At 37.0% G+C, this 11657-nt stretch overlaps 2 protein-coding genes and 2 long non-coding RNA genes across 4 annotated transcripts in view; 2 read left to right on the top strand and 2 right to left on the bottom strand.

Annotated features, from left to right (window-relative positions):
- LOC117616477 overlaps window positions 1-2362 on the bottom strand; it is a 5972-nt gene extending 3610 nt beyond the window's left edge. The window contains exon 1 of the long non-coding RNA XR_004584141.1: window positions 2271-2362. This is a non-coding gene — a long non-coding RNA (uncharacterized LOC117616477). The remainder of the gene's footprint in view (window positions 1-2270) is intronic.
- Window positions 2363-3593: 1231 nt separating this feature from the next.
- LOC117615077 lies at window positions 3594-5119 on the top strand. The gene is made up of 2 exons (XR_004583956.1): window positions 3594-4196; window positions 4912-5119. It is a non-coding gene; the product is annotated as an uncharacterized LOC117615077 (long non-coding RNA).
- A 197-nt stretch (window positions 5120-5316) lies between these two features.
- LOC117621126 (disease resistance protein RPV1-like) lies at window positions 5317-7286 on the bottom strand. Its single transcript, XM_034351435.1, has 3 exons — window positions 7181-7286; window positions 6988-7104; window positions 5317-5981 (listed from the first exon to the last, which is right to left on the bottom strand). The coding sequence occupies exons 1-3, from the start codon at window positions 7269-7271 to the stop codon at window positions 5461-5463; spliced, it is 729 nt and encodes a 242-aa protein (XP_034207326.1). The 5' UTR covers window positions 7272-7286; the 3' UTR covers window positions 5317-5460.
- Window positions 7287-7747: 461 nt separating this feature from the next.
- On the top strand, window positions 7748-11545 carry LOC117635735 (disease resistance protein RUN1-like). Its single transcript, XM_034370094.1, has 5 exons — window positions 7748-8416; window positions 8604-9696; window positions 10147-10422; window positions 10541-11104; window positions 11202-11545. Exons 1-5 carry the CDS (start codon window positions 7893-7895, stop codon window positions 11334-11336), a joined length of 2592 nt encoding a protein of 863 aa, XP_034225985.1. The 5' UTR covers window positions 7748-7892; the 3' UTR covers window positions 11337-11545.
- Window positions 11546-11657: the final 112 nt, after the last annotated feature.

The following is an 11657-nucleotide window of genomic DNA, read 5'->3' as shown; positions in this document are numbered from 1 at the left end:
CCGAATCGGAGTTGTAACGAAAAAGTTATGGCCACAAGAGTCTCAGTGGCATAACCGTAAATATTTCGAAGTTGCATCTATATAAACCCAGAACCTGCGCGAAACGGGCCGCCGACTTCCAGAGGGTGCTGGCGCCACCTCCGAGCTCCAATAGCCACGGGACCGATGGCGTTGGAACCGCCATCGAGTCCCCCACCTTTTCCAACCGGTCTCAACCCCGGGGCCGCCATGAGCTGGCCGAAAAATCGTGTTTTTCGACGGAGGTTTGTCCGAAGCTACCCGAACTTCCAGCTCAGATTTCTCCTCCGTTTCTCCACCAAATCGATCGAGTAAGGCACCAGGAGCCCGACAGGATTTTAAAAGGAGACCTTTGAGGGATCGAAGTAGCTTGGACCATCAGTGAGTAGACCTTCTTTCATAAGTCAGATTTCATGAATGAATTGATGTGCTTTTATATGAATTGATGTGCTTTTATATAAAATAGATTTTATAAATGATTTTATATAAATGAGTTTTATAAATGAGTTTATTTGAGTAAGTTTCTTCATTCAGTCTTTGAGTAAGTTTTAATACGATTTTGAATATGATCAGTACAGTAATAATTCTATAAGTCGGTGCTGCTTATTTACCAGTTACAGAAACAGAGTTTGAGTTTTGAATCAGTTAAGGCCGCAGTACGACTTGAGTTTTACAGTTATTATTCAGATATTTCTTTTTTAAAAGGATATTATTTTAAAACCACCTCGTACCCGTTTTTCTTTATGGTGATTACCCAGAGTCGGACGATGTCTACGGACATCCAGTCTGATTATAGTTCAGCCAGTGCACTTGACTTGCCTCACGAGTTTCGGGGACGCTCGGACCGTGAGTGCCAGGATTTGCGGCTCGGCCGATTTGGTATCCCGAGACCTGCCAGGATTGCGGCTCGGCTGACTCCGTGTCCCCGAGACCTGCCAGGATTGCGGATCAGGCCGACTACGGTCCCCTGCATCCTGCCAGAGCGACTCGAGCTGACTTGGTGTCATCGAGGAATCTGCCGGCGGGACAGGCCGATCATAGTCCCCTGATTTTGCCAGTTTGCGGCTCGGGTAAGTCTGTGTGACGCCCGAGACCTGCCAGGGAATTGACGGAAATGACAGGGGTACGAACTGGGAGTATTTTCAAAAGGTTTTGAGTTTCTTTTACTTAATTATGATTTTCAGTTATTTTTAAATCAGCTTTTCTGATTTTTCAAGCATAGATGCCTTTATCTTTGCTCAGTTATGCAAAGCTTGAGTATAGAGTTTTTTTTATACGCATTTGATTTCAGTACTTTTATGAAAGCTTTGAATTCAGTGGTTTGTATGAAACGTTCAAGCTTGAATATGACTGATATACAATGCCTTGAATTGACTATGCAAAGCCGTAGAAGTACGTGGGATCCACCACCGGGCCAATCATAGTCTCTGCGCCAAGGTAAAGTTTTGCAGAAAATCCTTGCAACCTTGAAAACCCTAGAAAATGCTCTGATATCATGTTGATCATAAGGAATTGAGGTTGGAATCTGTTTGTTGACTTAGTCTGGCTGTTGGTAGGGTTTCTGAGATTATTTGACAGGTGAAAATTTTGGGATTGATCAAAATACAGGGGAGACTCTGCCGAATTTTCGGCAGAAGTCTAAGGGAATTTTAAGAGAAAAAGTTCAAGTAAGGAGGGTAAAAAGGTCATCTGTGCCCGACATTCGCCAAGTGTCGGACACGCACAGGACTTGGCTCGAGTTCCAAAGTGAAAATTGGGTCGGGTCCTGTCATACAGTATGTTCATGCTTTTAACTTATTAAGGAAGGTTTCCATCTAGTTTCCATGGAAAATGAAAAAGGCAAAAAAGAAACATTATAATATATATTTAATGTCGGAAAAACACAAAAAGGGTGTGTTTAGACACCTAAGGAAACTAGATGTGTTAGCACTGCAGTTCACGAAGAATTCATCATCAAAATGGAGGCCGTTGCAGACCATAGCAGTAATCAACTGAACTAATGTAAATTTATAAAATGGTTCCAAAACTTGTCAACTATCATCCCATTAGGTTGATGAGCAAAACGTTCTAGAAAACTGTATTCCAAGATAATATGTTTCTGTGACTTGTCAATAGCCATAAATCCGTTCACTTCTTCCTGGGAAACCAAATGCGCCTAAATTGAAGTGCATATGGGTCTAATGAAGACAGTGTTAGATCAATCAACAAATATTCATTTATATTTCAGGCAGGTTGAAGCATATTATACTTACCGATACATTTTGATCCATGTAAACACTCAACAGAGATTTCATGGTAGCGTACTTCTTCCATATAGCAATAGCAAACCGTGGCTGTACCTTTGGGATGGCTACCAAAGCTTTTAACCTGGATGCAGAAACTAGTATTAGGTATAAAATAAAAATCCCTGCAGAGTAATGAAGAACTTGTGAAAAACAGACAAACCAAATTAATTTGTATTTTGTACAGAGAAGGCTTATTTTCCGGATGTCTGCTAAAAGTGATTTGACATCTGTAGTTGAGAACACTAATAGGGAGAAAGAAAAATACTGAGTGAAACTAAGCCACGCTAGGGTTTGGGAGATTAATTGAAATTCAATTCATAAATATATGTGGAATTCCGGAAATCCAAGTTTAGTTGAGGGGGCCATGGTTCTTTCGAGGCAGTGGTTGGAGGAGGGCTTGTAGGAAGGATAGATTGTCCCAACTAACTAGACAACTAGGCTTGTAGGAATTATGTCCATTGAATCTGTTCCTGAATTCCAGTGAACACATAGGCTTCACATTGGTGATTATAGAAGTTCGTTCACAAAGTCATACTATTAACACTCCTCTCTCACCACTCCAAGTCCGAGTCCACACCCATGTCTACTAATGCACCACCAATGATTAGAATTACAATGAAAATTAATCACCACCGTAAATTTAGATCAACACTTATAGAAAATTAAAGTTATATGTTGAAGTTATATATTGGATTCTCTTCATGTTTTGCTTCAATGTACTTATGCACTAAAAGCTTATTTTCGTTTTCCTTTTTCCTCAACAACTATCCTTTATAAAAAAGACTTCACTAAGTAAGTTGGAAATTGGTTTAGTACCATGCTTATTTGAAATTTTTAGAATTAATTTTGGGTTTGTGATGATTAAGGTTAGGGAAATGAGCAATTAGGAAATTGAGAATCATTGTTGTAGAATAAATCACGTTCACATGGAGTTAGATGTATGGCATGTGGTTAGAGAGCTTTTGCCTTATAAAATAGGGCCAAATCTTCTCTCTGAAGTTGTTTGTTGCAGCTAAAACTATTTTTAAATTGAAGAGTGGTAGTTTTGCATCATTCTTCGCAGTTTCAGCTCTTTCTTTATTTATTAAAGTATTGGTTGTTTTGAACAATACAATATATGTGTTTATATGAGTGAGAAAGAGAAAAAGAAAGACAAGGGTGATAGCACTATACCTTCCATTCCCAAGTATTTCTTTCGTATGAAGAATTGGTTGGGTGGGAGATTTTTTGTCAAGAGACTTTCTTTCTTTTAGTTTTTTGTCAAGGAATTTTTTGTCAAGGGACTTTTTTTTTCTTTTTTTTTTTTTGGTGTGCATGGGGCTTAGAAAACTCGAGAAGTTTAGATTGATGCACTTAACAGGGGCTCACATTGAACACAAGGACATAAACCCTAGCTGTCACCCTGGCATGACAAGGAAAGACCAGTATCACAGTTTGGATGTATGATCTTTAAATTTAAGAGAACAAAAAAAATCATTGGAATGTAATGCATGGTTGTGTGTGGTTTGTAACTCTTGGTAGGTGACATTATTTATGTCCTCCTCTGCACAATACCAATATTTCATCAGTTCTCACTTAAATTTTTTGTTTTGGTCTTCATTGGTGCTTATTCTTCTGTTGTGGATGAAAAATAAATGAAAGGAAAAAATAGAAAATAGTTTCTCTCAAACTTTTCCCTTCAAACTAAAGGAAGTTGGTTAAATGGAGGAAATTGGAGGAAACAAGTATTGCCCAACATTTCAGTTCATCTCCTAAATAATACAGAATTAAGAAAAGCAATTGGGTTAGGAAATTTCTGTGAATCTGAGACTCAATTGAGTGGTGGGGTTCATTCAAATAGAAAAAATAAAGCATGGAGAATTTGCCAACCAGCACTTCTACCCCAAAAATAGAGTTTATATTCTCTAATTCACTCATCTCATTTAAATACATATTACATCCATAATATTCAATTATTCATACCTTCTATCATGTTCTGATTGATGCTTTGTTTTAATATATTATAAGATTCTCTCTACTTATTATATAGGTCAAAAAACCATTTAACCACTATTGGATTAACAATAAATCAAATTTTTGCATGTTGAATGTTTGGAAATACTATTAAATTGTCATATTTACAGGTAAATTTTTTGGGAAAATGTCCATTTTTCAAGGTAGGTTCTGCCCGTTTTTTAACAGAAATGTCAAACCCTTAAATAATTTTTGCTCTAAATAACAGCAAAAAAGTCATATATTCCTAATACATAAGAGAATTAAAAACCTAAACATTATATTTACACCCTTTTTTCCAATTTCTCTTCAAATTATTCAACCATAATTATTTTGCCTCTCTCCAACTTTTCCTTTAGATAAACACAAAATTTAAAATATGTTTACTTTGTATTACTTCAATTAGAAAACCATCTACAGCTTGCTCATTAGTTCTCTTAATTTTGTAACTTTGTATTTTCTAGATTGGAAAACTATTTATAACTTTCTTATTAAATTGATAAATTATATTATTCCTGTTTATACATAATTAAATGTTTATGATTATTGTCCTAACTCAATTTTCCCCATTCATCAATATTAACATTTACTATTTTCTCACTTTTTTTTATAATAGGGTCAAGACCTCCATCAAAGAGAAAAAAATCATGAAGAAAGTGCAAAACAAAGCTCGCCCAATTAAATAGCATGCTGTACAAAACTATCCAAATTTTGCTATTTTGATGCCTACTTCCTACTATAAACATCTCGATGTATATACAAACAAGTGTAGTATTTTAACATAACAAGTAGCCTGTAAAATATGTTATTACATGCTTTTTTTTTGCAACTTACACTCCTTTAGTTAAACATAATGTTTATGAAAACTCTAATGGAAATATATTTAAATATAAATAATATAGTGGTGCATTATGTAAATCCATGTGAATCGACCAGCTCAATATCTGACCACACGTGTGATAGAAAGAGAGTGTTTATAAATTCTCGTATCAGTGATCCTAAACTCTGCATTACACTGAAAAAAACCAAAGAAGATTTTGGCACTTAAATATTGTAAAAAGGAATCATTGAAATAATGCATGGTGGTGGTATGCAAAAAATAGGTCGGGAAAAAACATTAAGAAAAAGAAGAAAAGAATAAACAAAGATGGAAATAAGTATGTAGTTACCCTTCACTCTTCATATAAACAAGGCCGGACAAATTTGTGGCCTCAATTAGAGATTTTCTCCATGACCGCATCATTTCTTCCCAATCTTTAACTCCATGGTGGTTCACTGGAAAACTATCGATTTGTTTCCCAACATTTTTAGGATCAACATGATAGAAAATTGGCAAAACCATTTGCCCTAGTGTTCTTCTACACTCCATGATCTTCTCCAGCTCCTGAAGACACCCTATGGAAAATGCATACCCACTTGAGAAGATGATGACAGCGATTCTGGATTGTTCAATTGCTTGCATCAGTTTTGGTCCTCTTAGTTTATTCTCAGCAATAAAGACATCGACTCTGGCGTCTTTCAATGTCCAGTAGAGGTGGTCCGTGAAGGTCTTGCGTGAGTCTACGCCGATAAAGCTCAAGAACACATCATACATCTCATCATTTGTGGAGCAGGATGAAGAGGATGGAGAGGAGGCTTCATCCACTATACTGGTATCCATTAATATTGTTACTGCAGACTTGTATGCTGAACAAGTAGTTTCGTGCGATTAATTTTCATGAAAAAGGGCGTGTGCTGCACAAATAATAATACTGAATATTCAAACCCTCATTTCTGTCTACCAAAAACTATTCACCCTAGAGTAACCCAGCAAAGCAAAAATGATGCAGGGCAGCAACTATAAGCTGCTGTTCAGCAACCCAAACATACCCAAAATACAGAGAATAGAAGGATAAAGCAATAGAATTGAAGTTGGTACAAAGATAATTGAGTTCTAGGGCAAAATCCCAACAGAAACTCTATAGACTAACGTCTGAAATTATATTCATCAACAAAAACTAAATACAAAAGTCTCTAAATAGCCTAGTTATACAAGAATACACCAGCCAAGTATTCCTATTCCTAGTTTAATAAGAAAACCTAATTGACGAAGGAAATTAAAACCAAAACAGGAAATTGAACCAAATCCTAGTAAGAATAGGAAAACAAATAATAAAATAACCTATTAATCTATTATAACTAAAATTTAGCCTTATTGGCTGATGAGCCTATTTAGATTAGGAAGTCTAATAGATGCTCCTGCATCAAAAAAGAAGCAGCTAAACAACTTGGTAGTCGAAACAATTTGTCAGAGACAAAACCAACACCTCCATAATCACTCTGCTGAGACCCGTCTAGAGGCCCAGCTACTTGTACAAATACCATCTATATATATTCCCTACTGTATTGAATAATGTTACTAGCCTCGGATGTATCTCATAGGAGATACTTGTATAAATTGCCTGACTCTATCTAGGGCAAAATTATGAATGAAATCTAATCTTTTCCTATCTCTCTATCTCTCTATTTCCTTTTTCTAAAAATTCTCTGGCAAGGTACCTATTATCTGCTATCAGAGCCGTTCATCCGATCGCGGCTAGATCTCTGTTCAATCCCAAAATGAAATACGATGGGTTTTCATAAAGGGAAATTGGCATAAGGTAACGAAGTAAATGAGAAAAACTAGAAGAGATTCAAAAGAAATATGAAAAACCTGGTTGCTCCTTTCCTTGCAACGACCCAGCCTCTCTGATGATGAATAAGAATTTTACATAAGGAAACCGATGACGAGAAATAGCCCTCTGATTCTGGACCAAACCTGATTCCCCAACTGATAAGAAAGAATTTGTGAGTCGTGACGCCAAGATAGGAAGAAAGGAGAAAGAGGGAGGAGGTGGAAAGCTGACCTGGTCGCGAGGGTAGAGACCGCAGAAGGAAAAGGGATTTTATTTTATTTTTTTTGGGGTCAAAATAGCAGAAGGTAAAGTGTAGAGACATAGCAGAAGGTAAAAGTTAACACCATTTTAGAAAGAAAAAAGAAACGCAAAAATTTACTTTCGGTCCCAGTAGTTGGCGGATTTTACCACTATTAACACTCGTATTTTGTTTTTCAGTGAAAGGTAGCAAGGGGGTGGAGATTTACTCACAAACTACACTACATTAGTGTCTAGTGGTTTAACTATATTAGTTCCAATTTTGTTGATTTTATTTTTATATTTTCAGTTCGAAGCAATAAAGACACATTTTAGTTTCTATTAAATTCTTCTTAATTTTGTTAAATTTTGACCATGTATCCTTCCCTTGGATGATGAGGTTATGCTCGAGTCCCTCTAATGGTTAAATACAAGTTAGAGCTCTTCTCATTTTTAGGTACTATTTTGAAGATTAATCTTTCAAACAAATATGCATCTCTTAATTAAAATTTGAGCGAATTTGGCTCGAGTGGAGCTAAATACCCCTGTATCTGTATGAGCAAGTGGTTCAAACTTAACGAAATTGGGAGAGATTTGATATAAATTTGAAATCTGCCCTTAGAATGACTTTTTACTTTTTTAAAATAAAAACACACAAACCCCCAAATCATCTGTGTAAAACACAAACCTCTATCAAGAACAATCCATGGATGTCGCCAGTACAGCCCTTGCAGCCTCCTCTTCATCCCCACCCTCCTCTTCCACAGAACCTTGGAAATACGACGTGTTCTTGAGCTTTAGAGGCATAGACACACGCCAGAACTTCACAGACCACCTCTACTGGACACTAAAAGACAACGGGGTCAACGCCTACATTGACGAGAAAGACCTAAGAAGAGGGGAAAATATACCAGACGAACTGAAGCATGCAATCGAACGGTCTAGGATCTCTGTTATCGTCTTCTCGAAGGGGTATGCGGATTCCACATGGTGTCTTGAGGAGCTGGAGAAGATCATGGAGTGTAGAAGAGCAAGATTGGGGCAAATGGTTTTGCCAGTTTTCTACGATGTTGATCCTACTCATGTCAGGAAACAAACTGGTAGCTTTGCACAAGCATTTCGGAGACATGAAGAGCGTTTCCGTGAGGATAAAGATAAAGTACAGAGGTGGAGATATGCATTTACTGAAGCTGCAAATTTGGCTGGTGCAAATCTTAGAAACACTGATGGGTAATTACACAAACTATTTTTTGTTTTTGTTTTTGTATTTGCTGGATACACACACACTTCCTTGCTTTTACACCTTAGGTCTGTTATTTACACCTTGCCAATGAGCTGTTCAAATTTGAGTTTAATCCTGCAGCTGCATAATAAATCTTAAAACTTACCTTTACTTAATTTTAATTTCAACTGCCAGGTATGAAGGAAAATTTATAAGGAAAATTGTCGACCACATCACTAGAAAACTGAACAACACATGCTTAGATGTAGCCACCAACCAAATTGGAATAGAATCTCGTGTGCGAGAAGTCAGTAACTATTTAAATGTTGGAGGATCAGATGATGTTCGCATTATTGGCATTTGGGGTATGGTCGGACTGGGTAAGACAGTAGTTGCAAAAGCCATTTTCAACAAATTTCATCAAAGGTTTGAAGGCAAAAGTTTCCTTTCAAAAGTGAGGGAAGGGGATATGGTTAAATTGCAAAATCAACTTCTTTGTGATATCTTGAAACCGGCCAAGAAAAAGGTACGTAGTATCGCTGAAGGGACGAAGGAGATAAAAAAAAGACTTAGCAGTATAAGGGCACTTGTCATAATAGATGATGTTGATTGTCATAAAAAATTAGATGAGTTAGCTATAAAACGTGACTCATTTGGTCCAGGGAGTAGAATTGTTATAACAACAACAAACGCGCATTTTCTAAGGATACTTGAGGTAGATGATACATATTTTCCACCAGCAATGAGTAATGAAGAAGCTCTTCAACTCCTTTGTTGTCGTGCCTTTACTGAGCGTCATCCTAGCGATGAAGAATATCTTGAACTTTCAAGAAAAGTTGTTGAATACTGTGGAGGTTTGCCACTGGCGCTTGAAGTTTTAGGTTCTTCTTTATGTAAAAGAACCAAAAGAGAATGGAGAAGTGCATTGCGTAAATTGAAAAGAAAGCCTCATGGGGAAATTCATGAAAAGCTTAAAATAAGCTATGATGGGCTAATTGATGATGAAGTGCAGGCTATCTTCCTTGATATATGTTGTTTTTTTATTGGAATGAACAAGGACCATGTCACGGCAATATTGGATGGTTGTGATTTTGATACATTATTAGGAATTGGAGAACTCCATGATCGATGCCTTGTAAGTGTTGATGAAGGAAACAATCTGATGATGCATGATTTGCTTCGAGATATGGGCAGAGAAATCGTACGTGAAAAATCTCCTGGCATCAGAGGAAAACGTAGCAGATTGTGGGATCCTGAAGATGTAACAGACGTATTGACAACCAATTCTGTAAGTACATTCACAATCAAATTGGATTAAATGCATGTACGTAATAAAAGAGAAGTATATATGCATCCCTATCTCATAAATTGTAAGCCCAGAATGTGTCAACAAACATTATACAGCAGGTTGAATGAAAAGAGAAATAAAGCAGAGAAAGGAAAGTGTAAGATAGAAACTGAATGATTGAATTATCATAAATACAATAAAGAAAATGTAATACCTGTGCTGCCAGAAGCTGGCAAAGATACCTAACCAATGTAGAGAGTTTGTAAAACAGAACTAGTATATTTATTTGATCTAGAGGTACCGCAGCAGCTGATAGTAGATAATAAATGCTGCCTATACCTCTCTTTTAGTTCATACATCCAATTTATGGCTTTGCTTCATGTGTACAAATAATCTTTTCACTTGCAATTTAGCGTCTTCTTACTTATTTTCTTTTGTTTTTTCTTACAGGGGACAGAGAGAATTGAAGGGGTCACATTAGATTTGCAAGGATCTCATGAGCCTAGCTTCAGTGCAGAAGCATTGAAAAATATGCAGGGACTCAGATTGCTCAAACTCAAAGGTGTAAAGTTCACGGGGGACTGCAAACATCTTTCCAAAAGGTTAAGATGGTTGTGTTGGCCTGGGTTTCCTCCAGAAGCCATACCAGAAGATTTCAATCAACCAAACATAGTTGATATCGACCTGAGTCATAGCTGCATACAAGTTTGGAAGGATTCTGACATGGTACACTATAATCTCAACCAAATCATTAATTCTTTCCCCCAGGTTTTTTAAATACCAATGTCATGCTTTCTCTCATCTAGTTGGTTTTTTTACGTTTGTTTTCCCTTTTGTCTCACAGCCACTTGAGAAGTTGAAGTTTCTTAATCTTGGTTATTGCGATCGCCTGAAACAATCACCGGACTTTTCAAAACTCCCAAATCTCGAGAAATTGATACTCCAAGGCTGCAACAGTTTATCTGAGATTCACCATTCTATACTACAACTGAAAACCCTTAGATATTTGTGCCTTGCAGACTGCAACTTAACTGATGAAGCAATTCCTGAAGATCTTGGGGATCTAACTTCTTTAGAAGAGTTAGATCTAAGAGGCAATTTATTTAATGGGTTACCAACCCTTAGTAGGCTTTCCAGGCTTCAAAGTTTACAATTGACTAATTGCGCGAACCTTCGGGTGATCCCAGATTTACCAACTAATCTGGAAATCCTTCAAGCGGATGAGTGCATTGCATTGGAAGAAATGCCAAATTTTTCAAGAATGTTGTGCATGAGAGAATTGCACCTTAATCGCTCCCCAAAACTTACTGAGATTCCAGGCTTGGATAAGTCGTTGAACTCCATGACAAGAGTTCATATGGAATGGTGCATCAATCTCACTGCTGATTTTAAGGATGCAATCATACAGGTTCTCTCTCTCTCTCTCTCTCTCTCTCTCTCTCTCTCTCTCTCTCTCGCTCTCTCTCTATTAATTGCTTGTTTAAATCTTGCCGCGCATCGTGTAGGGATGGAGTGCGTGCCGAAATGGTTGCCTTTTTCTTCCTACAAATGATTTTCCTTCATGGTTGAGGAGTGTCGACACCAAGGGTGAAATACTCGGTTGTGCCCCAAAGTTTTCGGTTTTGAATGAAAAGCTTTGACTATTTGCATCTATAGTTCAAATTACTTCAACTGTTGTGATTTTCGCATTTGTGCTATCAATTGTACCCAATGCATGGAACTTATTTTCCTTCAGTGAAAATAAGCATGAGCACCGATCGGTTCAATTCGGGACACAAATATTTTTTAATGGAGTGATTGGACAATATTGCCTTTGATTTTAATCAAAAATTTGAAGTCGAGACTGACATATACTGGGTAAGACGACAAGAATGACAGATCTAATATGAAGAATATGGACTAAAATGATGCGTTTGGTATACTATTCGTGACACAAAATTACCTGATGTGTATTTGCTTTT

Source organism: Prunus dulcis, chromosome 1, assembly GCF_902201215.1.
Source record: "Prunus dulcis chromosome 1, ALMONDv2, whole genome shotgun sequence".
NCBI classification, from domain to species: Eukaryota; Viridiplantae; Streptophyta; class Magnoliopsida; order Rosales; family Rosaceae; genus Prunus; species Prunus dulcis.
Note: the sequence above shows the minus strand (reverse complement) of the source record. Positions and strands in the feature narration are given on the sequence as shown.

Bases quoted from the DNA above. Each gene is read 5' to 3' on its own strand.
- LOC117635735 (XM_034370094.1), top strand. From the start codon at position 7,893: ATGGATGTCGCCAGTACAGCCCTTGCAGCCTCCTCTTCATCCCCACCC. The intron at 9,697-10,146 runs GTAAGTACATTC...TTTTTCTTACAG, and splicing joins ACGTATTGACAACCAATTCT to GGGACAGAGAGAATTGAAGG. The intron at 11,105-11,201 runs GTTCTCTCTCTC...CGCATCGTGTAG, and splicing joins TTAAGGATGCAATCATACAG to GGATGGAGTGCGTGCCGAAA.
- LOC117621126 (XM_034351435.1), bottom strand. From the start codon at position 7,271: ATGTCTCTACACTTTACCTTCTGCTATTTTGACCCCAAAAAAAATAAA. The intron at 7,105-7,180 runs GTCAGCTTTCCA...CTTTCTTATCAG, and splicing joins GTCTCTACCCTCGCGACCAG to TTGGGGAATCAGGTTTGGTC. The intron at 5,982-6,987 runs GTTTTTCATATT...CTACTTGTTCAG, and splicing joins GCAAGGAAAGGAGCAACCAG to CATACAAGTCTGCAGTAACA.